Below are 22819 nucleotides of genomic sequence, written 5' to 3' on the forward strand. Positions count from 1 at the left end.
TTTGGGAATCAAAAGCACAGAGGCAGCACAAAGCGCTCCCGTTTATTCCCAAAGGAGCCCGACCACCAGTTCTTCACCGCAGCAGGTCCCGAGGCTCTCAGGCAGCCGCACTCCTGAGTCAGCACCAGTTGCACAGACCTGTGGCACCTGACAGCTCGGAAAAACAACCCTGACCCGTGCGCTGTCAAAGGGGGATCGGTGATGGCCAAAACCGGAGGGAACTTCCTCCCTCCCGCACCCCACGGAATAACCTTCGGACCCCCGCACAGCGTCCCTGTCCCGCCGCTCCGCTCGAAACCACCCAGAGCGACCCAAATCCTGCGGGAAAAGCCCCGGGCAGCGCAGCACAGCCCCGCGACTGCGGCAGCGACTTCGCCCCTCCTTGCGGCACCACAGCCCGCCCCAGCAGGGGCCGGGGGCCGAGCCCGGGGCTGCGGGACCCGCCGGCTCCCTGTGCTGCGACAGCCCCGAGGCCCACGCTTAGGCACGGCGGGGTGGGCACCGGAGACACCCGGGGCCCGCACCTGAGGCCCGGCGCTCCTCATGCAGCCCACCCGCGACCCGCGGCCCTCCCTCCGGGCGTGCCCCGCGGTACCTGGCAGCCCCCGCCGGCCGAGGCCCCTCAGCAGCGGGCGTGGGCGCCTCCGCCCCTCGCGGCCCCAGCACCGGCCGCCGCCATCTTGGCACATCCGGCTCGGGGTTCCGCCGCCGCCGCCGACGTGTCACGGCGCGGCGCGCGATGACGTCACGGCGGCGCGCGCAGCCGGCGGCCCCGCGGGGAGAAACGGGGGCGGGACGAGCCGCGGGTTCGAGTCCCGGCTGGGGCTGGCTGCGGGATCGAAGGTCACAGGTTCGAGTCCCGTTCGGGGCTCCTCGTCCCGGTGCCTCTCCCGTGCCGCCGCGGTCTCGCCCCTCGGCCCGGGAGTGGCGGAGCGCGGCCCCGTGCGGGTTCCGTGGAGGTGCCGGTGCCCTCGGTTGCCCGGTGTGGGTGCAGTGGCGCTGGTGGCCACCAGGGCGGGACAGAGCTCCGCCGGTTCGGTGCCATTCCCGGGGGAGCGGGGCGGGTCAGGGGCTCCCCCGGGCTGCTGGAACTGAGAAATCCGTGTTTATAGACACGGGCAATGAGATTCTGCCTCTGAGCGAGGTCCTGTCCATGCACATCCGTGGGGGCTTAATTAGGAAGGGCGCATTAATTGGGGAAGGCTGGTGTGCACGTGTCCAAAAGCATCAGAATCAGAAACGAATCCCAGAATCCTTAAAGCTGACAAAGCCCTCTAAGATTACCGAGTACCGTGTTCACCACTAAACCTCAAGTCCCCAAGCGCGACATCTGGGTGCCCTTTTGGACACTCCATGGATGGTGATTCCAGCCCTGTTCCAAGGCTTAACCACACTTTCTGCGGTGAAATTTTCCCAAATAGCCAAGCTAAGCCTCCCCTGGCACAACCCGAGGCTGTTTCCTCTCACCCTGACCCTTGTTCCTTGGAGCACAGCCCTGTGTCCATCCTCCTGTCAGGGAGATGTCCCTGCCCACGGCAGAGGGTGGAATTTGATGATTTTTAAGGTCCCTTCCAACCCACACCGGTCTGTAACTCCATGAAAACAGCTCAAAAGCACAGAAGCAGCACAAAACAATCCCTCTTCACTCTCCTTTTCTCCGGGCTGAGCTCCCTGAGCCGCTCCTGCTGCTCCAAACCCTTCATCATCTTGGTACCTCTGTGAGCTGCAGCTCTATTTATCTTTTTAGGGGGGTGAGCCCCTGTTCTAGCACCAGAAGAATGCCTGTCATTCGTGCTGATACTGTCCCAAGAACAAGCCTTGGAGAGGAAAACACGACGACCTAAACAAACATCTTAATCAAGGGTCGTTATCAGTGCGAGAGCTGTTCCTGCACGCTCGATCATTAAAGCAGGGGAATATCCTCAAAGCCCCGGCCAAGCAGGGGAAGCAGCACTTTGATGCTGGTGTGGGAACCAGAGGCAGCTCTGTGATTTTTAAGTGCCTTTCATCTCCCTCTTTTGTAGGAACATTCTTATAAACCAGCTTGTCAAATACAATTTCCCTGCGCAGGCATGAGCTGCAGATAAAGCCCTGGTTCTCCCTTGATATTTCCCCCCCAACAGGTGTAATCTGAAGAAACATGGTTTTAATTAGCCTGATTGGCTTTTTGTGTGTGCTAAATACCATCAATAGCTCACATGTGTGTCTATAGTTAGATATTTATGTTACATATTTAACGTCCTTATACAGGGGTTCACAATGCAAACACCAACAATGGGATCTCACCTTTGCTGTTGTCCTGATAAATTGGTGATTATAAAGAATTGTCACATTAAAGCATTCAATCCCTTTTTAGCCTGAAGTTTTCGGGCTGGTTTGCTGTACTCAGCAGTAATTCTGGACTGGAGTGACCCATTATAAATTAAAACCTTTGCCAGTGAGGACAGCGTGTGTCCTTCTCCCCTGCTTCACAGAATCACAGAATGGTTTGGAAAGGACCTTAAAAATCATCAAATTCCATCCCCTGCCATGGGCAAGGACATCTTCCACTATCCCAGGTTGCTCCAAGCCAAATCCAGCCTGGCTTTGGATACTTCCAGGGGTCCAGAGGCAGCCACAGCCTCTCTGTTCCTCAGCTCACCTGGGATACACCACAAACAATTCTGACCTTTTCATGGTAATTTATTCAGTCTTCAGGTTGCACACAACCAGAAACGCTACCTTGCCCCACGAGCTTGCTATGAAAAGGATCATTCTTTGAGTTTAGAAACATGGAAAATGCTAAAGGACAGTATCCCTATCCCTTATCACTATTCTGCACCGTGTTGGCCAACGGGACAATCTGAGTTTTATTTATTTACTCATTCAGTTGCTGTGATTATTCAGACTACCCCAGCTACATTAACCCCTGCGTGATTTGAGCAAGGCTAAACCCGAGATTAATTTGGCTCCTTTTGTACATTCTTCAGGGGCTGATTTCAGCTGCAGCAACAATTCCTCAGTCAGGGCTGGAGCAGCTGCGAGCAACTTTGTGAGCAAACACCAACAGCCTGGAGGGAGAAGCAAGACAGAGTAGCAGTTTCTAAACGTCCCATCTAATTGAGCAGGAATAATGAAAACAAAGAGTGAAGAAAAAAAAAAAACCAAACCAAGCCCTCCAGCATGTAAACAAATATTTCAGGTTCAGGGATTCCTTAGAGCACCAACATACCTGCCATGGCAATAGCCAGTGCTAATCTTGTTTTACTCCAACACTCCTGAACCCTTCCCTCGGAGTGGGATGTGATTTTAGTGTTTCTCAGCCTTTTTCACCTGGAATGCTGAGACAGCCGTGCTTGCCATGATCCAGTCACTCCTCGGCATCTCCTGCTGCTGGGGGAGCTTGAAAGTCAACTCCCAAAATTCTTTACCCACACGAGGTGGTGAAGATGAGCTTGTGGTGGGTTGGTTGGTGTGGGAGGAAGCCTTAAATGTGAGAGTTTGAAACTGGGGCCATTTCTCTTATTTCTCATTTAACTTTGCCTCGATCCCAGCTGGATCTGTGACACCACAACCATCTCATGTACCCACAAGTTGGTCACCAGATGCCTTCATAAATCTAAGTCATTTAGACTAAACACTAAAAACACTAAAACACTTAAAACCTCAATTTTTTCATGCTTACTCCTCTACTACTTAAAACCCTTAACTAACTTCTAGTTTGAATTACCTTGTGGACAATTAATTAGTAGCTATCCATTCCATGGTATTTAGCCCCCTCTTTCCTCATCCTGTCTGACCATTCCTCATGGAAAATCCCACGCTTTGCAGCCCCTCTTGTTAAACGAGCCTCTTGCAACGCCACATTATTTCCCATGTCCTCATAAACCCCTTTTTTTCACCTATTCCAGCCCAAATTTCTGCCTTGCCCATGAACGACTTGCTTTTCCACTGGACCGGGCAGGAGAGGATCCTTGTAATGCCTGCTCATTTCGGGATGAGCCTCTCCCAGCCCCGCTGGCAGCACTGGGCTGGTGCTGGGATGGGAATGTGTGGGAGAAGCCTGGAAGGCTGGGCTGTGTGGGATCCGTGAGCAGCTCATGTGTGAGTCACGCTGGAGGCAGACAAGCTCCATTTAGTGCATTCCTGATGGGATGCAGCCAGACACAGGCAGGGAGGGGGGTGACACATCCTGGCATGCCCATCTCCAGGATGTCCCTCTGGATATTGAGAGGGACTGCTGGCACATTTTTCCAGGAGGGAAGAGGGGTTTGTTCTCTGTTAAAATACCCCTTTCCATTAAGTTTTACGTTCCCTTTGCTGGAATGTCACCTCCCTGACCTCTGAAGGTGCATGTCACTGCTGTGGGTGGCACAAAAAAAAACCAAAAAACACTGTCACAGCAGCAGTAGGTGACCAGGTGTACAGCAGGTGTGTGGTGGCCCTGGATGTGTCTGGGGCTGGATACCAGCCCTGTGCACACACAACCCCTCTCCCTCCCCAGCCACCGAGTGGAAAATACCAGCATTCCAGGCTGATGTGATTTGGGAGGAGGTCAATGGCTCTGCTATTTTTATCCAGTTATTTGGGGACTTTGCAGCTGCATTTGCACTGCAGAGTCCCTGTGGGGTAGAGAAATAATTAAATCACCTTAAAAATCTTGAGCACAGCAAGGACAGCAAACATTTCTGCGTGGTGTTTGTGCCCACAGTGGCACAAGTCAAGCTGTCCCTCTGGTGCTGCTGTTCCTGTTTTTTTTGAAGATGCATTAGGGACGTTCTTTAAAACAGATTTGCCATGTTTCCCTTTTTAGATCTTGACCCAATGGCTTGAGGATATCAGAGCACCCACAGGAGGTAAAAACTACCTGAGCACAGCCCCTCCTGCCTTGCTCAGGTGTCTCAAGTCAGAGTTTAGCAAAAGTTAAAGAGAAATTTTCATTGTCTAAAGCTCCTCTCTGAGTTTTTACACAGAGAACAAGACGTTGAGGAAGCTCCAGCCCTGTGTGGAAGGAAAGACAGCAGGTGTCAAATCCAGAATTCAACTGACCCGTAACAAAAACACCAAATTCCAGTTTTAGTAAAATCTAGATGCCCAGAAGCATCATTTATTGCAAATCAGTTAACCAAAAAAAATACATCATTTTTGCAAACTACAACTTTGCATGTAGATAACTTTATTACAGAAGATATCTTTTCTTAAACTACACTCTAGTTTATAAAACATAGGAAGATTCAACACCACGTGATGTTTTTATCACTCATATTAGGCGTGTCACAATAACAATGGTCTGAAATGTTAACTAAGATGAGTGCTCAGCAAGGCGCTGTGCCTTGAGAAATATCCATTTTATTTGGTGTTCTAATAGAAAGGAATGAGGAAAAGGAACCCTTTTCTTAGGTTTTCTTGATTAACTGCTCTCTATCTGCCTGTCCCATGCACATTATCTAGTCTTAGGGTGTCTGCTTGCTTTTGCACCCGAGTGAGTGATATTCCAACACCTCTATAAGGTGATATATTTATGATATAAGACTTGCTCATTTAGATTTTTGAAACAAAATCCACCTTTTCTTGATTAAAAAAAACCAAAACAACAAAAAAAAACAAAAACCAAAAAAAACCCCCATATTTACAAACATTAAATCTGCCACAGGCTTATACTATATTTTACATGATACACAGAAAGAGTGCACATCAGTATAAAAAAAGATGCATCACTCCAGGCTAACGTCACAGAACAAAATGTCAACTTTTCACAGCACAGCTGTGCTGGCTCCTCGCCCTCCAGTTTGGCCAGTCCAGCCTCCCACCAAAACCAGCAGCACATCCCACTGGGCACCCAGTGAGGGCTCTGCCAGAGGAGCTGGGGCCAGGTGAGCACAGGGGGGGTGGCAGTGTGATAATGCTTTGTAATCTCACTCAGGTTGTCTGCACTGCCAGACACACCTTCTTTTAAAAAAAAATAGGCAGGCCCATCCTTAAAATAAGGATGTGGTTTTTACAAAGTTTATATTGGCATTTATTTCTTAAAACGGTTATTCAAAGGCAAACACGAAAACAAAACAAAACAAATCAGTAAAGATATTCAAAGTAAAATTAAGTCTCTTTTGTGTATATACTTCATAGTTATGGGCTTGCTCTCTTGGAAGTTTGGCAAATACATTTCTTTTTGATGGGGGACAGTATTCATGTTTTGTAGGGTTTTTTTAGCTTAGAAACTGTTCTTACAGGTCTATAATCCTGATTTTCTTTTCCTTTTTTAGATCATAAAAATCCATTTAAATATATATATTTTTTATATATATATAAAAACAAGAGAGAACAAAAATTTCTATTATCAAGGCAAATGTACAACTATATAATACTGAAATTTAAACAAAGATTCATGACTGGTACCATAAAATGTCCTCTCATATAATTGCAAAGGAAACATTTTAAAGTACATTTTAAAAATTTAAATTTTTCCCCTCAAGGAGTGGTATTTTTAGTCAATTTTTCATTCCCCTATTCTTTCTCACCTCTCTTTCTGAGTTGAAAGAGAAAAAAAATAAATTAATGGCATTTCAGAATCACAAATCGTTGCTTATAGCTTTACATAAACATTTCCTCTCAAATCAAACACAATGAACCCCCCCAAACAAAAGAGAACGTCCTATAAAAACCTAATTTGTTGATTTCTCGAAACACAACTGGTGTCCCACATTGAGTTCTTAACAATAGAACATATAAATAAAAAGGCAGTGTTCTCATGTAAAATAAAAAGTACATAAATAAATACTAAAAAAAAAGGAATTAGTCTTTTTCTTTTCTTTTTTTTTCCCTCCTTTTTTATAAAAACATATTTAAAAAGGATCCTTTAATAAAAGCATCCAACGTCCTTTTTTTTAAAAAAAAAAGATCTCCCTCAAGCATCCGGCTCTCAGTGAGAGTCTCTAAAACATCTTTTTTTTTTTTTTTAATTTTTTTTTTTTTTTACTTGAAGGCCTCGGGGATGTGTCCCATCTGTGACTGCATACTCGTGGGAGGGCTGGAGATGCCCTCGGACCAGTCGGACACGTTGGAGTGAGGAGAGGAGCTGGACCACTGGTCCGGCGACTCGGGCGAGGGCGTGAGGAAAGGGTGGTCGGGCACCTGGAGCTGGTGGCTGGGGGTGTTGTCCAAGGGGGAGGAATAACTGTGCTGGGAAGGTGGGGTCAGGAACTGCGTGGTGGTCATGGGCTGGGCGAGGGAGGAGGGCAGGGATGTGGGCAGCATCTGGGAATCCTGCGGCAGGATGGTGTGCACGGCCATGGCGCCGCCGCTCACCGGCTGCAGCTCGGGCTGGCTCAGCTCCGTACCGAGGAAATTCTGGCCCATGTGGCCGCTCCCGTTGGAGCCGGGGTTGTGGTGCTGCTGCGGCTGCTGTGGCTGCTGCGCTGGCTGCTGCGGCTGCTGCTGCTGCTGCGGTGGTGGTGGCTGCAGGTTGGGCTGCTGGAGCTGCTGCTGCTGCTGCTGCATCTGCTGGAGCTGCTGGCTCTGCATCAGGTGGGGCTGTGACGCCAGCCGGGTGTTGGGCATGGGCTGGTAGCTCATCATCTGTGACAAGCTGGTGGTGGGCAGCCCGTTGTGCAGCGAGGTCATCATGCCGTGCTGCAGGTTTTGGGGCTGCTGGTGAGCCCCGGGCTGCAGGTTGCCTCTCAGGGGGTTGTACTGGCTCTGCACCATGCCGTTCTGCAGCCGGGTGAGCCAGTCACACTGCCCATTCAGCCCAGCCCCACTGCCCACCGAGAAGCTCATGGGGGCACTGCTCATCCCCGTGCTGGGGCTGGACACCGGCAGGTGGGACAGGCGCGGTGGCACCGAGTCGAAGCCCATCCTGCTGGAGTTGCCCATGGCCATATCCTGCTTGCCCGCCATGTTGAGGTGGTTGATGCTCAGGTGGGCGTCGGGCATGCCCGGCAGGTGGTTCAGAGGCATGGAAGGGGACTGCTGGAACGGAGATGTCATCAGAGGGGGAGAGGCCACGTCCGAGAGGTACCCGTGCGGCGACTCCAGGGAGTCCACCGGAGACAGCACGCTGGAGTTGTCAAGCAGACACCCTTTTCCATCCTGGGACTTTTTCCTGCGGGCTTTGAGGTCTTTGGCATCCTTGCCATTGCAGCTCAGCCCCTTGGTGCTCGGCTTCCTGGCTTTCTTGCCCTGCACGGCGGGTTTGAGGTTGCCGATGTAGCTGCTGGGGGAGCAGAGCGGGGGGGACAGGGTGGGGGCCCCCAGGGGCCCGTTGTGCAGCGTGGGGCTGCGCACCAGGTTGTACTCATCCAGCAGCCTCACGATGTCGTGGTGCATGCGCTCCTGGGCGATGTCCCGAGGCAGCCGGTCCATGTGGTCCGTGATGTCCCGGTTGGCAAAATGGTCCAGCAGGACCTTGGCAGTTTCGTAGCTCCCTTCCCTGGCTGCCAGGAACAGCGGGGTCTCCTCCTGCAAAGCCAGCAAGGTTTGGTTAGGGTTGAGTTCACAGATTCTCCTGGCTAGCGCTGCCCTGAGCTGCACACCCATGTTGCTGGGAGGCAGAGATGCTCTGCCATCATCTCGCCCCTGGTGAGGGTTTGCTCCTTCTTTTTCCTACCCTGCTGAGCCTTGTACTGATATCAAACCAGGAATCCTATGGGTGACCCAGAACATGCTGGAGGTGGCCACAAAGACACTGCATGGCTCTTCAACATCACCACTGCAACCAAATCCCACAGTGCTCCTTTGAGCCAAATCCAACAACTCCATTCACAGCAGAACAATCAAATCAGAGTCTCAGTGCCAGACATTTGTATTTTAGCCAGAAATCACTCTTTAACACACTCCCCAAATGTTTCTTTCCTTGCATTTATCAGCCTAGGAGATCCTACCTTATTATTCTGCATATCCTTATTGGCACCATTCTTCAGGAGGACCATTGCAGCTTCCACGTTATTCACAGCAGCTGCCCAGTGCAGGGCTGACTTGCCTGGAGAAGAAAACCACAAAATACAACACATATTAGAGAGTGCTGAGATGGACAGAAAGCAGCCCTTTTGTCCCAAGTCTGGGTGAACTGGTGTTTTAGCTGCCTCAGTACCTAAATCATCCACGGCGTTGACATCAGCGTGGCAGTTGATGAGGTCATCCAGCATCCCCTCCACAGCCAAACGAGCAGCCAGGATCAGGGGAGTGGTCCCGTCATGCATTCGGGCATCCAGGTCTGTTGCCCTGTTTCTGATCAGGATCTGTCACAAGAAGGGCCAAAGCAGAGGGAACACAAATGTTAGGAGGAGCAGACAGCAAGGCACTGCAGGTATCCAGGTCTCAGTGCCCTTTCCAAAGGCTCATCTCTCCAGCTCTGCTCCCTGTCCAGGGCTGCTGCCTCGGAGTTGCTGTGCCCCAAGACAGAGACTTCATTTCTTACAATGACACCCAATGTGTCACCCTATACCTCGCCCAGCTCACGCAGCACCACTATTTCCCCCCCGAAAACCCCAAAACCGGCGGGCAAAGCATGGATTACCTGGAAGACTCCTTGTGCATCTGCAGACACGGCGGCGTGGAGGGGTGTCCTGCCCATGTTGTCCTGGATGTTGGCATCAGCACTGGCCTCCAGCAGGCGCTTGGCAGCGTCTGAGCGGGAGTACCTGGCGGCCAGGTGCAGCGCGGTCTCGCCCGTGCGGTCGGTCTGGTTGTGCAGGCTGGCTCCCTGGTAGATGAAATCCGAGATGACAGCAGGAGCATCGTCCTCCTCCTCGCTGTTGCCCGTCTCCAGCCCTCCTCCGCTGCACGAAGCGATCATGAGGGGGGTGAAGCCATCTGAAAAGCACAGGGGGGGAAAAAAAAAAAAGGTTTTTTACCCTCTGTAATGCAGGAGGCTCAGCCAAATGCTCTGCCTGCGATAGATGCTTATTCTCCTGGGTGCGCCGAGACTGAGTTCCTGACTAGTTCTGAACATCAAACACGAATATCCTTCCTCTGATATGGATCTGAAATTCCTTAGTGATATCTCACTACTCACTGCTTTCCCTATTTCATCTGCTCCACGTAAGGTGCAGTTTGTACGGAAGGCTGCTCAAAGCAAATAGAGTATGGCAAATACCTTCATTATTTCAGAGGAAAATTTCACAGACACAGGGAAGACCAAGTGTTTGTAGGAATTTAAAAAGCTATTTACCATTAAAAACCTTAAAGGAAGACTTTGAAATGTGGAGTTGGTGGGAGGAGAGGAATATAGGAGCAGCAGAGAGATAACCTGAGTGATTTAATAGGTACTTCTGTAATTTCCATCTCAGTCACTGACCAAAAGAGCTCTCGTGGAAACCAAAATGTGACAGGGTCTCTCTCTAAATCACACACAACAGCAACCCTGTGGTGCAGAGCTTGTAGCAGTGACTCTGCACCAGCAAGGGACAGGGAGGGCTGTGGGGCTGCTCCTGTGCAGGGGCTGAGGGAGGGTTTGACATCAGCTGACAGCCAGTGCAGAAGCACAGGGGGTCCTTACCCGGCCCTCTGACATTGACATCCATGCAGTCAGCATCGATTTCCCCCTGTGGAGGCGTCGGGGCCATGGAGGAAATGCGCAGGTCAGCGGCGTCCAGGTGCTGCTGTGTCCACTGCCTGTGATCTGTCTGGTCATCTGTGTCTGGCAGCATTGCCTGCTCCTCAAACTGAGGGGAACAGCAGGGAATGAGCTCCCAGAGAAACACCCCGGGCTGAGCTCCAGGCTGGGAAGCTCCACGAGGCTCCAAGGTGTGTGTTTGTCACAAAGGAGCTGAGAGCAGCAATGAGGGCCCTGAGGGTCCTTCTGCTCCTCCTGTGACAAACCAGGAGTGAGTGCCTGCAGCACGGGGAATGTGGCAGAGGGCTTACCCTGAACTTCTTGGTGTCCTCCTCATCACCCCACTCATTCTGGTTGTCATCCATCAGCGTGCCGTCCGAAGCATTTTTGAGGGGTCTTTAAAAATAAAACCATACAGAAAGTTATCTCCTCTGCAGGAACTGTTTGTGATGTTTGTCTGCGTACAGGCACAAACTGAACGAAGAATCAAGCAATTTCCAAGAGGTCCTGCTCAGGTTGCATTTCATTTTTTAACCAAGTGCAAAAAGATTGCAGAACCAGACGAAACACTGCTTTTTCCCCCATGCAGAACTTCCAAGACCCCTGCATTCTTCTCCTCCCTGCCACACCACAACGACACACCAGAGAACAAAAACTCCGACGGGCTCTCTCACAAGAGCCCTGAGCAGCCCGGTCAGGCTCAGCGAGCAAATTACTCACTTCAGTCCAACAGAATCCTCCCCGAGGGGCTCCCGTCGCTTCTTCTTGCTCGACTCTGTCACTTTGAAGCCTTCGGGGAACCAAAGCTGCCCATGCTCCCTGCGGCGCTTGCGAGACACCAGCACCCCCAGCCCGATGAAGGCGAGCAAGACCAGCGCAGCCCCCACCACGTACATAGGATACAGCTGGGAGCTCTTCGTGGGCTCGGCCGTTTCACCTACAAAACAGTGGGGCACAAAGAGATGCTGAGGCATTAAGCTGCATAGCAAACCAGAGTGGAAATGAAGGAAAATTTGTTAATAGAGGTACCTAAGTCTGATCTAAATCAGCCGCTCCCCCCCCCCCCCCAAAATAAGGTCATTTTATACGCTATTAATCAGAATTGCAAACTATCGGCAAATTCTCGGCTGCACAAGGCAGCCTGCACCAGGAGACAGCTTCACTTTTTTCTCCTTTAAGGAAAAGGATTAGCAAACTTCAAATCATTGCGCTTGCATTGAGCTGTTAAGACAAAAGGATTTAGGGGGGATTTTCAAGATACAAACTTCAACTCCTTGCATGTCACTGATTGATTGGAGCTGCTTGGGTTTTCTTTTTCTTTTCTTTTTTTTTTTAATAACTTTTAGAGTGATAATGATTTTGAAATAAAACCTGGAATAAGCAAAAATAATAAAGTGGGCTTGCCATTCCTTTAAAGAAAAGACTTAAAAGGAAAAAAAAAAGTGAGGTTATTAAAACCACACTGTGTTCAAATACAGTCAAATTGACAGATAACTAAACTCGGGGAAGGCTGGAAAGTTCTGCCTGTCTCTCTTCCCCGGCTGACCAACTGTACTTACTTTTGACAGCTTCTATTTTGTAGGGTATGTTCAGGTTGCCAAGGGAGGCCAAGGCTCCCAGGAATGCTGCCACATCAGTGGCACTCTGGAAGCACTGGGACGATGACTGGATGCACTGGCGATTATCAATTTCCAAGTAGACGATGGATCTGTGAGAGAGAAGAGTCAATAAGGAACAGGGAGTGATGACCACACTGAGGACATGGGTGAGCCCCATCTCCCTTCCCTCTTTAACCCCCATCAGTAGCAATTAGAAGGTGGGAACCCATCTCCTTGCTTCCCTGTGGCCCAAAGCCTGCAGCTCACACTCATGGTCTGCTGGATTTGCCTCAGTGAATGCTGTGAAATCCAGCTGTCTATCTACAGGAATGGAAGGGAGTCTCTGCTTCACAATGTTTTAAAATTACCCAGACACCACACCATCTTAAATTATGCTGTTTGGGAGCCTTCAGATCTTCTCACATCAGTTCTGCTGCTCTAACTCCTTTGCTTTCAGGGTTTTTGATTGAGTCCATGGAGAGGGAGCAGGTTAGATGTGTATGTTTACACCAAAGATCTCCAAACACAGATTGCAGTAATTGAGTTTTACAACAAAGCTCTAGAAAGCATTTCCCAGGGAGAAAATGAGGCTTAACTTAATGACTTCCTGAAGTCAGACAGTCGGTCAGGCCAACCTCTGCTTCCAGGTCCCACCCAGCCCAGCCCCGGCTCCCAACAATGCACAGGACTCCTTCAATCGTGAGAGCCGGCGCAGCATTGTACCAGGGACTCCTGAATGATCACTCCATTTTCCCACATGAGAGCAAAATCCGGTTTCTGTTCACACAGAAAGCACCATCTAAATACAATTATCTGGCCTACATCCTTCCCTTCCTAGCGTGTTACTATTATCAACACAGAAAACACACTCTGAGTGCTGCTCACAGAAAATGGAACCCTCTTACCCTCTGATGTCCATCTGGTCGAGCTCCCTCTTCTGCCTCCTGCCAGCCCTGGAGTAGAGGCTGCTCTTCACTTTGTTGATGACAGCACTGGGCATATCAGACCAGTCCTCTGTGGACCTCTTGATGTAATGCTTTTTCAGCTCCTCCTCATTGCCATAGTATGGGAAGATCATATATTCCCCCTTGGGGTTCTTCTTGAAGACCACGTTGGTGTGCAGCACACGGCTCAGCTCCCGCAGGAAGTTGAAGGAATTGTTCTTCAGGTTCTCGGGGGTGATGAGCACCACCACCACCAGTGTGCCATCTGCCAGCTTCTCTGGCATGTTGTTTGCACAGTCCAGACCATCCCACTCACACTCAAAATTGTTGCAGCCCTGGTCGCAGTGACCATCCGAGAAGTGATCTTTGCAGTACTGGTCATACAGAGGGCTGGGTGAGGGAAGAAGCAAGGCAGAAGAAAGAATTAGACCAAGTACTGCAAATAACACCTATTTGCTGAGAAAAGCAGTGGTGGTCTCTCTTTGGTATAGACATTCTTCACCCTGACAGACACTAAACCAGTTTACATAGAAAGCAGATGTTTCGTGCAGCACTGTGAAGCATTCACTGCTGCAGGTGAGAGAACAGCTGTTAGATAATAAAAGAAAAAGGGAGAAATTACTGTGACTCAGAGAAGGCATGGGGACACAGAATAGTTACTAAGACCACAGTTGGTCCAGGAATCTGGGGCTAAGTTCCTGCTATTGCCAAAGACAATGTTTGGGAAATGCTTGGATGTTAACATCATCATGTTTCCTGGCTACTCTTCCATCTGGGGTCTCCCTGCCTTGAAACTGACTGTGTTACTGCTGTGAGTGGAAGAATTCACTTCTGTGGAATGATACAAGCAAGGACAGGGAAGCCATCTGCAAGGAGTCAAACCCAGAGAGCTTCCAAGTGGATGTCAACTCAGAAGGACCACAGGGAGATGTGAATGCTTGAGTTGCAGCCCCACAGGCAGCAGAACAATGTTGGGAATGAACACCAGGCCTGAGTCTAGGAGTTATACCAGAAACAAACAGAAAATTGTCACCAGAGATGGTGACTCTCACGGGCTTTAAAACAAAAAGCCACTTACTTGCACTGCCCCTCGTACTTCTGGCAGTCAAACCCATCGTAGAGGCAGCCAGCGTTGTTGCACTGAGAGTCACACTTGCCATCGTTGAAATACTTCCAGCACTGCAGAGACTGGGAGCAGTTCTTCCAGGGGTCGTTGAAGTTGAGGGAGCAGTCGCCCCCGTCCCAGCCGCAGGCGTGGTTGTTGCATTTCCCGTCGCAGATCTTGTTGCCGGCGTAGCCCGCGCACACGGCGATCTCGCACTTCTCCTCGATTTTGGGGGGGATGATGTCCTGCCCGATGCCACCCTGGAAGTCAAAGTCCAGGATGTGGCAGTTGAGGCCGTTGAAGTTGGCGGGGCAGTTGCAGCGGTAGTAGGGGGAGGCGTCGCTGAAGAACTCGCAGGTGCCCCCGTTGTAGCAGGGGTTGGAGGTGCAGGGGCTGCTGGCCGGGTACTGGCACTCAGGGCCCGTGAAGGCTGGTGTGCACATGCACTTGGAGCTCTTGTGGATGGAGATGCAGGTGCCACCGTTCAGGCAGTGCAGGTTCCCACAGGTGCGGGAGTCGTTCTCGCAGGTGGCACCCACGAATCCCTGGGGAAGGCACAGCAAGGAGGGAGTCAGAACCACTGATGGCGTGCTACAAGCAGCATTAACACACGTGCGTTCTGGCAAACTGAAACTCACCCTCTAAAACTGCTGATGGACAAGAATAATCTTGAGTGTAAAGCTTTTTAGAGCATCCCCCAATGAAGGGAGCTCTTCTCCACAGCTGCCTGTCCCACTTGGTGTGGTGCAAATAACATTCAGCCTGTTCTACCTTCAGGCCTGAGCCATCTTCTCCTTAACTCTATTCCAGCATCCTTGCAAGCGTGGAGGGTGCACATTTATGGATGCACCCACAGCAAAGCATCCTCCCATCCATGCCTATCCCAGCTGGGGAAGCCTCAGGAGCTAAACTGGCCTCTTGACCACCCCTCATGCCCATGCAACATTCCCTGCTCAGAGCTGGAGAGGTGGGCACCTACCGGGGGGCACTTGCAGATGAAACCACGGCCGGTGTTGCTGGCGACAGCACAGGTTCCCCCATTCCTGCAGGGTTTGCCTTTGCAGCCATCCACCACGGTGTCACAGCGACGGCCTGCGAGGGAGAGGAGCGTGTGAGGAGCAGAGGAAGGCGTGCAGGGATGCCTGGCGGGGGGGGCTAGGGGCTGCAGGCTGGACCCTGGGAGCAGAGGGCATGCAGTGCTCACCTGCATAGCCAGGTCTGCACTCGCATTTGTAGTCGTTGACCCGCTGCACGCAGTTCTGGGTGCCGCGGGCGTCGCAGGGGTTGGACAGGCACTCGTTGACATCTCCCTCGCAGCGCTCCCCTACAAAGCCAGGGGGGCAGATGCAGCTGTAGCCACCTACCCGATCCTTGCACTTGCCATTGTTAAAGCACTTGGGCCCCAGGGTGACAGGATCAAAGAAAGGGCTGCAGTCATCCACATTGATCTCACAGTGCACCCCTAGAGAGAGGGGGGAACAACCCACACAGCTCATCAAACAGTATCGGGGGGCCCGCTGCTCCCTTGTGTGAGCCTGCCCTGCCAAGGGGCTGAGCCTGACCACGTCAGTGGCAGCCTGAGCCACCTCTGGGGCAGGAGAGACATGGCACCACGTGGCCAAGGCCAGGTGTCCTTGATGGCTAAGCCCACAAGCAAACACAAACCTCACCCGCCGCGTTTGCTGCTGCCAGCTCGAGCAGCTAATGAGCAGAATCCAAGGATATCTGCACTCAGCCCACTAATGCCCCAGCCTGGGGAATTAATTTACCTTGAGTTCCTCTGGGGCAGGAGCATTTGTAGGTATTGATGAGATCGATGCAGGTTCCTCCATTCTGGCATGGGTGGGACAAGCACTCATTGATCTCCTCTGAGCAGTTAACTCCATGATAACCAGCCACACACTGCAAGGAGGAAAGAGGGGAACTATCAGAGAGGTTCCTCCCATTCCCACATGGCTCTAGGAGCATAGCCAGCACCAACTGGTAACGAGGTATCATGCAAGGGCAGCACCTTGGGCAGCAGAAAGGCAGTAAGTGAAGCTTTTTCTCTGGGAATTCCTGCCCCCCCAGGCACCTACCTCGCAGGAATATCCTCCCAGGTAGTCTGTGCAGGTGGCTCCATTCTGGCAGGGGTTGGGGGAGCATTCATCCACCTGCTCCTCGCAGTAGCTGCCGGTGTAGCCGGCTTGGCAGCGGCAGAAATGAGTATTGCCACTGTCAACACAGAGCCCCGAGTTCCTGCAGAGATGTGCTACGTCGATACCTGTCAGGGAGAGCAGAGTGAGATGCAGGGACCTTGGTGACACCCACACACCACAGGGCTACGTCCTCACCACCACACATCCCACAGGGAACCACAGCCTTGGGGGTGCATTGCTAGAGCAATCCTTGAGATCACTCTATGCCAAAAATCCCCACCAAGAGAACCGGCCACATCCCTGCTCAGTGTCCAGCACAGGAGACACCTGAGGACCCCACCTGTACACATGGTAGGGCCTTACCTCGCTGCTTAGCAGCCACCTCGCAGGACACACTGGGGACATCGCAGTAGAGCCCTGTCCAGCCACTGTTGCACTCGCAGTGGTACAGGTTGCTGGTCTGCCAGCACTTGCCTCCGTTTTTGCAGGGCGAGGAGTCACACCAACGCACCAGGTTCTGGAGGAGCACAGCAAGAGATGAGGGTGAGGACCCAGCAGGGCTCCTGCAGGACTGGAGACTGCAGTGACCCCCAGATCCCCACAGCAGCATCCACCCAAGCTTCCCATACCTGGCAGTTGAGCCCGGTGTACCCCTGGGGACAGGTGCACTTGTACGTCCCGTAGCTGTCCTGACACGTGCCCCCGTTCAGGCATGGCTTGGAGTCACACTCATTGATGTTGTGCTCACAGTAGCTGCCCGTGAAGCCGGGCAGGCACACACAGGTGAAGGTGTTGATGCCATCCACGCACGTCCCACCATTGAAGCAGGAGCTGGGGACACAACGTCACACTCCAGTGAGTCACTGCTGGCCAAAGGCTCCTCACACCAACCCAAGGCTATGGGGCAGCACGGGGACCTCAGCCCCTTGTCCCAGCTGGCAGGACTGTACCTCTCTGTGCAGTCAGGGGTGTTGTTCTCGCAGTGGATGCCGCTGAAGCCAGAGGGGCAGGTGCAGGTGTAGCTGTTGACACAGTCGGTGCAGTTGGCCCCGTTCTTACAGGGGTTGCTGGCGCACTCATTGATGTCCTCCTCGCACTTGGGCCCACGGAAACCAGCCAGGCACTCACAGAAGAACGTGCCAATGCCATCAGAGCAGGAGCCACCGTTGTGGCATGGATCTGGAGAGGAGGGATGTGCAGGTGAAGATGTGATGGGTCCAGCTGTGGTGCAGCAGCCCAGCCCGGAAACTGCCCCACAGCACTGTCCCCATACACATTCCCTGGCCACATGGAGGAATGGGACTGAGCCCATGGACTGGGCAGAAGCCAGAACAACCCCACCAGGAGACTGGGAACGAGGAGAATCCCTGGCACACGTTGTCCCCCAGCCTCCTTCCTCCTGCTCCCATCTGGCCTTGGACTGACACAGCTCAACAGGGACATGCCTGAGGTGGCCCTAAAGCCAAGCAGGGCTCGCAGCACAGCCCAGGCCACAGTGGCAGCCAGGCTGGTCCATGCACGGGGAGGAGAATCCCAGCCCCAGGAAGGGCTATGAGGCTCAGGGCTGGGCTGGGTGCAGTCTGGGGCAGCCTCTGCTCTTACTGGGCTTGCAGTCGTCGATGTCGGTGTCGCAGTTGCGGCCGGAGAAGCCGGTCCGGCAGGCACAGCGGTAGCTCCCGTTGGTGTTCTGGCACGTGGCCCCATTCCTGCAGGGGCTCTTCACACACTCATTGATGTCAATCTCACAGGTCTGACCTGGGGACAGAGCAGGACAGGCGTTGTGTGAGCTGGGGGTGCTGGTGAAAGCCCCAGGGGTGACAACAGGCGCTGCTCACACCAGAGCAGATGCCAAGGGATGCAGGCAATGGCTGTGTCTCATCCAGCCAGCTGAGCCATGGGGCAGGTCAGGACCCCAGCAGGGGGTTCTAACCCCCAAAAGGGCCTTGTCCATACCTTGCCAGCCAGCGGGGCAACTGCAGGAGAAGCTCTTGTAGTCCTCTGACTCCTGGCACTCGCCGCCGTTCTTGCAGGGGCTGCCAGCACAGGGGGCCAGCACATCCTCACAGGTGGCTCCTGCACAGGCACAAGCACCTGCTGACACCCTCCAAAATGACAGGTGGCCCAAGACCCTACTATCCCATGGCTGCTGCCAGTGTGGGGAAGGCTCTGGACTTTCCAACACCCCAGGGCAGCCCAGTTGGGGCTGTCTCCTCCACTCCAGGTCACCCATGACCCTGAACCCCCACAAACTTTCAAGCCCTGGCTATCTGGGCTGTATGACAGCACTGCACACTTCCTTTGGCAGGGAGTGCTGCTCGGGGTGTCTTTTCCCCCTTGCACTCCCTCCCCCCTTCCCTCTCCGCTGCTTTTCCTGTTTACATCCAGCCAAGGGACACGTTCCCTCCGAACCCTTATCTTCCCTGTCAGCCAATATCTCCTGAACTGGCCTTTGCTATTTTCCAGAGCCTTCCCCTCCCTGCCTGCCCAGTCCCCGTCCCCCCCAGCAGGGGTTTCTATGGCCACTGGCGAGGGCAGGAAACAGCTCATGGCTTCCTGCAATTGTGCTGGGCTGCGCGAGAGGAAGCGCCCGGCCGGCAAACAGGAATTGGCTCAGCAGAATCCTCCGGCCCCTCGGCCTCGGATCGCCTTTTCCAGCACGGGCATCATGGCTGAGGAGCAGTGGGGTGCGAGTGGGGCAGCCCCTGGGTGCTGCTGCCCCCGAGCCACCGCCCTGATGCCCTCCAGGAGCTGGAGGAAGAGGAGGAAGGGAGGAAAGCGTGGCTGGCAGCTTCTCAAATTTCCTCCAGCTGCACCGTGGAGAGGTGGAGCCGTGGATATGGGCAGCCCCTCTGCAGGGCAGAACGAGAGAAGCCTTCATGCTTAGTGCATGTGCTGGGGACCAGTTTGGGGGTCACACGTGAAGCAGAAATTCCACAGAGCTGTGGTGGGACTCGGGGTGCTCCCCTCACCTGTGTAGGGCAGGAGGCAGTTGCAGGTGTAGCCAGCAACATCATCAATGCACGTGCCCTGGTTCAGGCAGGGGTTGGAAGCACATTCGTTGATATTGGTCTGGCAGTTGGGGCCTGTGTTAAGAAAAATAAACAGAAGTTGCTGTGATGGAGGTGTGCTGGTGGCAGAGGGCTGAGGGTACAGTGGGGACACGGTGACAATGACATCAGCCCACCCATTGCCCTGGGAAAGCCTCCTGTGCTCAGCTCCAGCCCTGAACTCTGCTGAAGGTCCCCAGGATGGCTGCACTGCCACATCTCCCAGACACACCTGGGGCTCCACTGTCCCCAAAATGAAACCCCCAGCTCACCCAGCATCATGAGAACACCCACCCACAACTCCCATGCAGGGAACATGGCAGCACCCCTGGCTGCAGCCTTAGGATCATGGAATCACAGACTTGTTAATGCTGGAAAAGCCCTGTAAGCTCATCAAGCCCAACCATTAGCCCAGCCTCACCATGTTCCACATCCACACCCCTTTTGAACACTTCCAATCATGATGACTCCACCACTTCCCTGGGCAGCTTGTTCCAGTGCCTGACCACCATTTCCAGGAGGAATTTTTTCAGGATATCCAATCTAACCCCCCACTTCACTTACCACTGAAGCCCTCCCTGCAGGTGCAGATGTAGCCACTGGTCATGTCCTTGCAGGTGCCACCGTTCATGCAGGGATTGGATTCACACTCATTGTTGTTAATGTCACAGTTTGTCCCACTCCAGCCAGGGTCACAGTCACACTTGTAGCTTGGGGGAAAAATTGGGGTATAAAGAGCTGGTCCATCCTGGCCCTCTAGGTTGCACCAGCCATCATTTATCCAGCAAATCCTGTCCCTTCAGGGAACTATCCCAGAGCATGGACAAGCACCAACTCAGGGGACAGATGCTTGCCCTCCTCTAACCCTGACTTTGTTGGGGTCCCTTTGGTCCCTGCAGCCCCCCAGCAGCCCTCCAGCCTACCCATTCAATCCATCGTGGCATTTCCCATGGATGCAGGGGTTGCTGTTGCACTCGTTCACTTCAGACAGGCATTTGGGGTCGTGGAAGCCCTCGGGGCACAGGCAGGTGAAGCCATTGATGCCGTCCTTGCAGGTGCCCCCGTTGTGGCAGGGGTTGCTGGCACACTCATCGATGTTGATGTTGCACATGCGCCCTGGGAAAAGGGGAGCAAGGAACAGTTACCCCAAAACATGAACAGCACGGTGTGGGGAGTGCATCCTTCAGGCAGTTTCCCCTCCAGCCGCCCAGGGAACGCCTGCTGGAGGCTGGGATCTCTCTCAGGACACAGGGAATGCCTGCTGGAGGCTGGGATCTCAGGACACACGTATTCTGGCTGCAGAGGAGTGGGCTGCCCTGCAGGCAGGGTGACTTCACACTGCATCTCCTGCCTGCCTTCATTAAATGCGGCTGACTGGGAAGAGGCCATGCCCTGGGCTGCCTTAGTCCAGGAGGGAACACCAAAGGGAGGAGGTTTCAGCCTGTAACCCTACCTGCCATGGCTGACAAAGCCAGGCTTTATTTCAGCTCCCGGCGGGCCCGAGGACAAGGGGCCGTGTGAGCGGGGAGAGGTGGGGGCTGCTCCCATCAAAGCCCTCCACCATTTCCAGCAGCCATCAAACAAACCAGTCTGACAAGGCAGCAACCTGATACCCATGGGAGTGGGCGCAGCAGGAGTCAAATTCGCAGCACCAGACACCCCCTTTGATTTGGGACCGAGCCGGGGTCACCCTCCTGAACAAACAGGAGCGCTGGAGGGTGTAAAACCTCCTACAAGCAGGATGGCAGCATCCCCCCTCCTCATTGCACCCTCGTCCTGGTTTTGTGAGGCACCAGCAGCTGCAGGTCCCCAGGGTGTGAGGCCCTGCTCTCACCTGTGTACCCCGGCTCGCAGGTGCACTCGTAGCCATTGATCTTGTCGATGCACTTGCCGTAGTCACAGGGGTTGCTGGCACAGTCATCCAAGTTGATCTCACAGTTGGGACCTGGGGTGGAAAGACGGGTTGTTAGAGGGTCCCCAAGAGGAGAGGGGTGTCATTAGGAGGTCCCCAGCCCCGTCAAAGCAGTAAAATGAAGCCTGCTGGCACCAACTGCCACCACCACCCCACAACAAAGTGCCTCTGCCGTGGGCAGCTCCCGGCTGGGGCGCGGGTCCTGCCAGAGCTGGGCACCAAACCGGGAGAACTCGCCCTCACCCAGGATGCCCCAGGCCAGCCCCAGCACCAGGGCACCTGCTGGTGGTGGCCCAGGGCCAACCTGCCCCAGGATGAGGATGGGAGTGGGATGCTGCACGGGCACTGCTGAGCCTTGAGGAGCCCCAGGGGTTCCCCCTGCTCACCCGTGGTCCCTTTGAGGCAGATGCAGTTGTAGGCGTTGTTCCTGTCCTGGCAGGTTCCCCCATTTTTGCAGGGCTGGCTCTGGCACTCGTTGATGTTGATGTCACAGCGGTGGCCCGTGTAGCCGGGCTGGCAGAGGCAGGTGAAGGAGGCAATGCTGTCCTTGCAGGTCCCATAGTGGCACGGGTCAGGGTCACACTCATCGATGTCGACCTCGCAGTGAGCACCTGTGAAACCTGCCAGAAGCAGGAGAGACACGGGGTGAGGATGGGAGACACGGGGTGGGCGAGGATGGGGCACACTCCTTCCCACCCTGTCCAGGTCTAAGGCAATGCCACTGGCATGGCTTGACCTGCCCCACCTTGAGCTGTGGGACCCCCAGGAGCGGGGTGCAGGCAGGGAGCACCCCGATGTGCTGGTGGTGGGGCTGGTCAGACCCCAGCCCGGGGCTTTGTCCCGGGGTGCACAATGACCTGCATTAAAGCCGCCTTGGCTGCGGAGCGGGGCCCCGCGCTCGCCCGCGGCTCGTCCCGGAGCGCACGGGGGGGCCGGTGCAAGCACCCCCGAATAATCACCCCCCCTCCAGGCAGCTCCTATTCTCCTGGCCGGCTCCCTCCCCGCCGGGTTTGGGGGTGGAGAACCGAGGACAAAGTACAGCTTTGACTAGACCCCGCCAAGCCCACATAGCAGCTTTTCATCGGGGCTTGGCATTAGCAAGACACTAATTAGAGGCCATTCAGCTGGAAGATTTCTGGCGGGAGCTGCTCCACAAAAGAGCCACTGTTTGCCACCAGGGCTCAAGTCATCATTTTGTGCAACTGCTCCTTGGGTTTCGGTCGGCGAGCCCCCGCGGCCGTGCACCTTGCATGCCCATAGAGGCAGCTTTATTCCTTCCTTCCTGCCTTCCCCCTCGCTGCCGCCCCGGCGGGCGGGAGCACGGTGGGACGGCGGCTGCGGGGCCACACCTAAGGAGCGCCAGGCTCCATACACCTGGCTCCAGCAGGCTCCAGAGCTCGACTTGTTCTGCCAACACCAAGGAAAGGGACATCCTGCCCCCACTGGAGTCACACCAGCAGGGACAGACCCCACTGATGGACGGTTCGGGGATACCTGCCACAGCAGGTGCTTGGAGAGGTGGGCACTAAATGATTTGTCGATGT

General features: G+C 53.8%; 1 protein-coding gene across 1 annotated transcript in view; it reads right to left on the minus strand.

Moving 5' to 3' along the window:
• Positions 1-5053: 5053 nt before the first annotated feature.
• The window catches only part of NOTCH1 (notch receptor 1), a 41747-nt gene continuing 23981 nt past the window's right edge, over positions 5054-22819 (minus strand). Inside the window, exons 11-34 of the mRNA XM_014880078.2 lie at positions 21662-21895; positions 21198-21308; positions 20287-20479; positions 19928-20073; positions 19286-19399; positions 18270-18389; positions 17919-18071; positions 17267-17495; positions 16946-17147; positions 16680-16833; positions 16257-16441; positions 15948-16080; positions 15383-15640; positions 15158-15270; positions 14152-14723; positions 13035-13463; positions 12091-12239; positions 11252-11468; positions 10843-10927; positions 10475-10640; positions 9494-9789; positions 9068-9215; positions 8859-8956; positions 5054-8436 (exon numbers count right to left, since the gene is read on the minus strand). Coding sequence (XP_014735564.1) covers positions 6952-8436; positions 8859-8956; positions 9068-9215; positions 9494-9789; positions 10475-10640; positions 10843-10927; positions 11252-11468; positions 12091-12239; positions 13035-13463; positions 14152-14723; positions 15158-15270; positions 15383-15640; positions 15948-16080; positions 16257-16441; positions 16680-16833; positions 16946-17147; positions 17267-17495; positions 17919-18071; positions 18270-18389; positions 19286-19399; positions 19928-20073; positions 20287-20479; positions 21198-21308; positions 21662-21895 — 5990 coding nt within the window. The 3' untranslated portion in view covers positions 5054-6951. The remainder of the gene's footprint in view (positions 8437-8858; positions 8957-9067; positions 9216-9493; positions 9790-10474; positions 10641-10842; positions 10928-11251; positions 11469-12090; positions 12240-13034; positions 13464-14151; positions 14724-15157; positions 15271-15382; positions 15641-15947; positions 16081-16256; positions 16442-16679; positions 16834-16945; positions 17148-17266; positions 17496-17918; positions 18072-18269; positions 18390-19285; positions 19400-19927; positions 20074-20286; positions 20480-21197; positions 21309-21661; positions 21896-22819) is intronic.

This window comes from Sturnus vulgaris, chromosome 22, assembly GCF_052056855.1.
Source record: "Sturnus vulgaris isolate bStuVul1 chromosome 22, bStuVul1.hap1, whole genome shotgun sequence".
NCBI lineage: Eukaryota > Metazoa > Chordata > Aves > Passeriformes > Sturnidae > Sturnus > Sturnus vulgaris.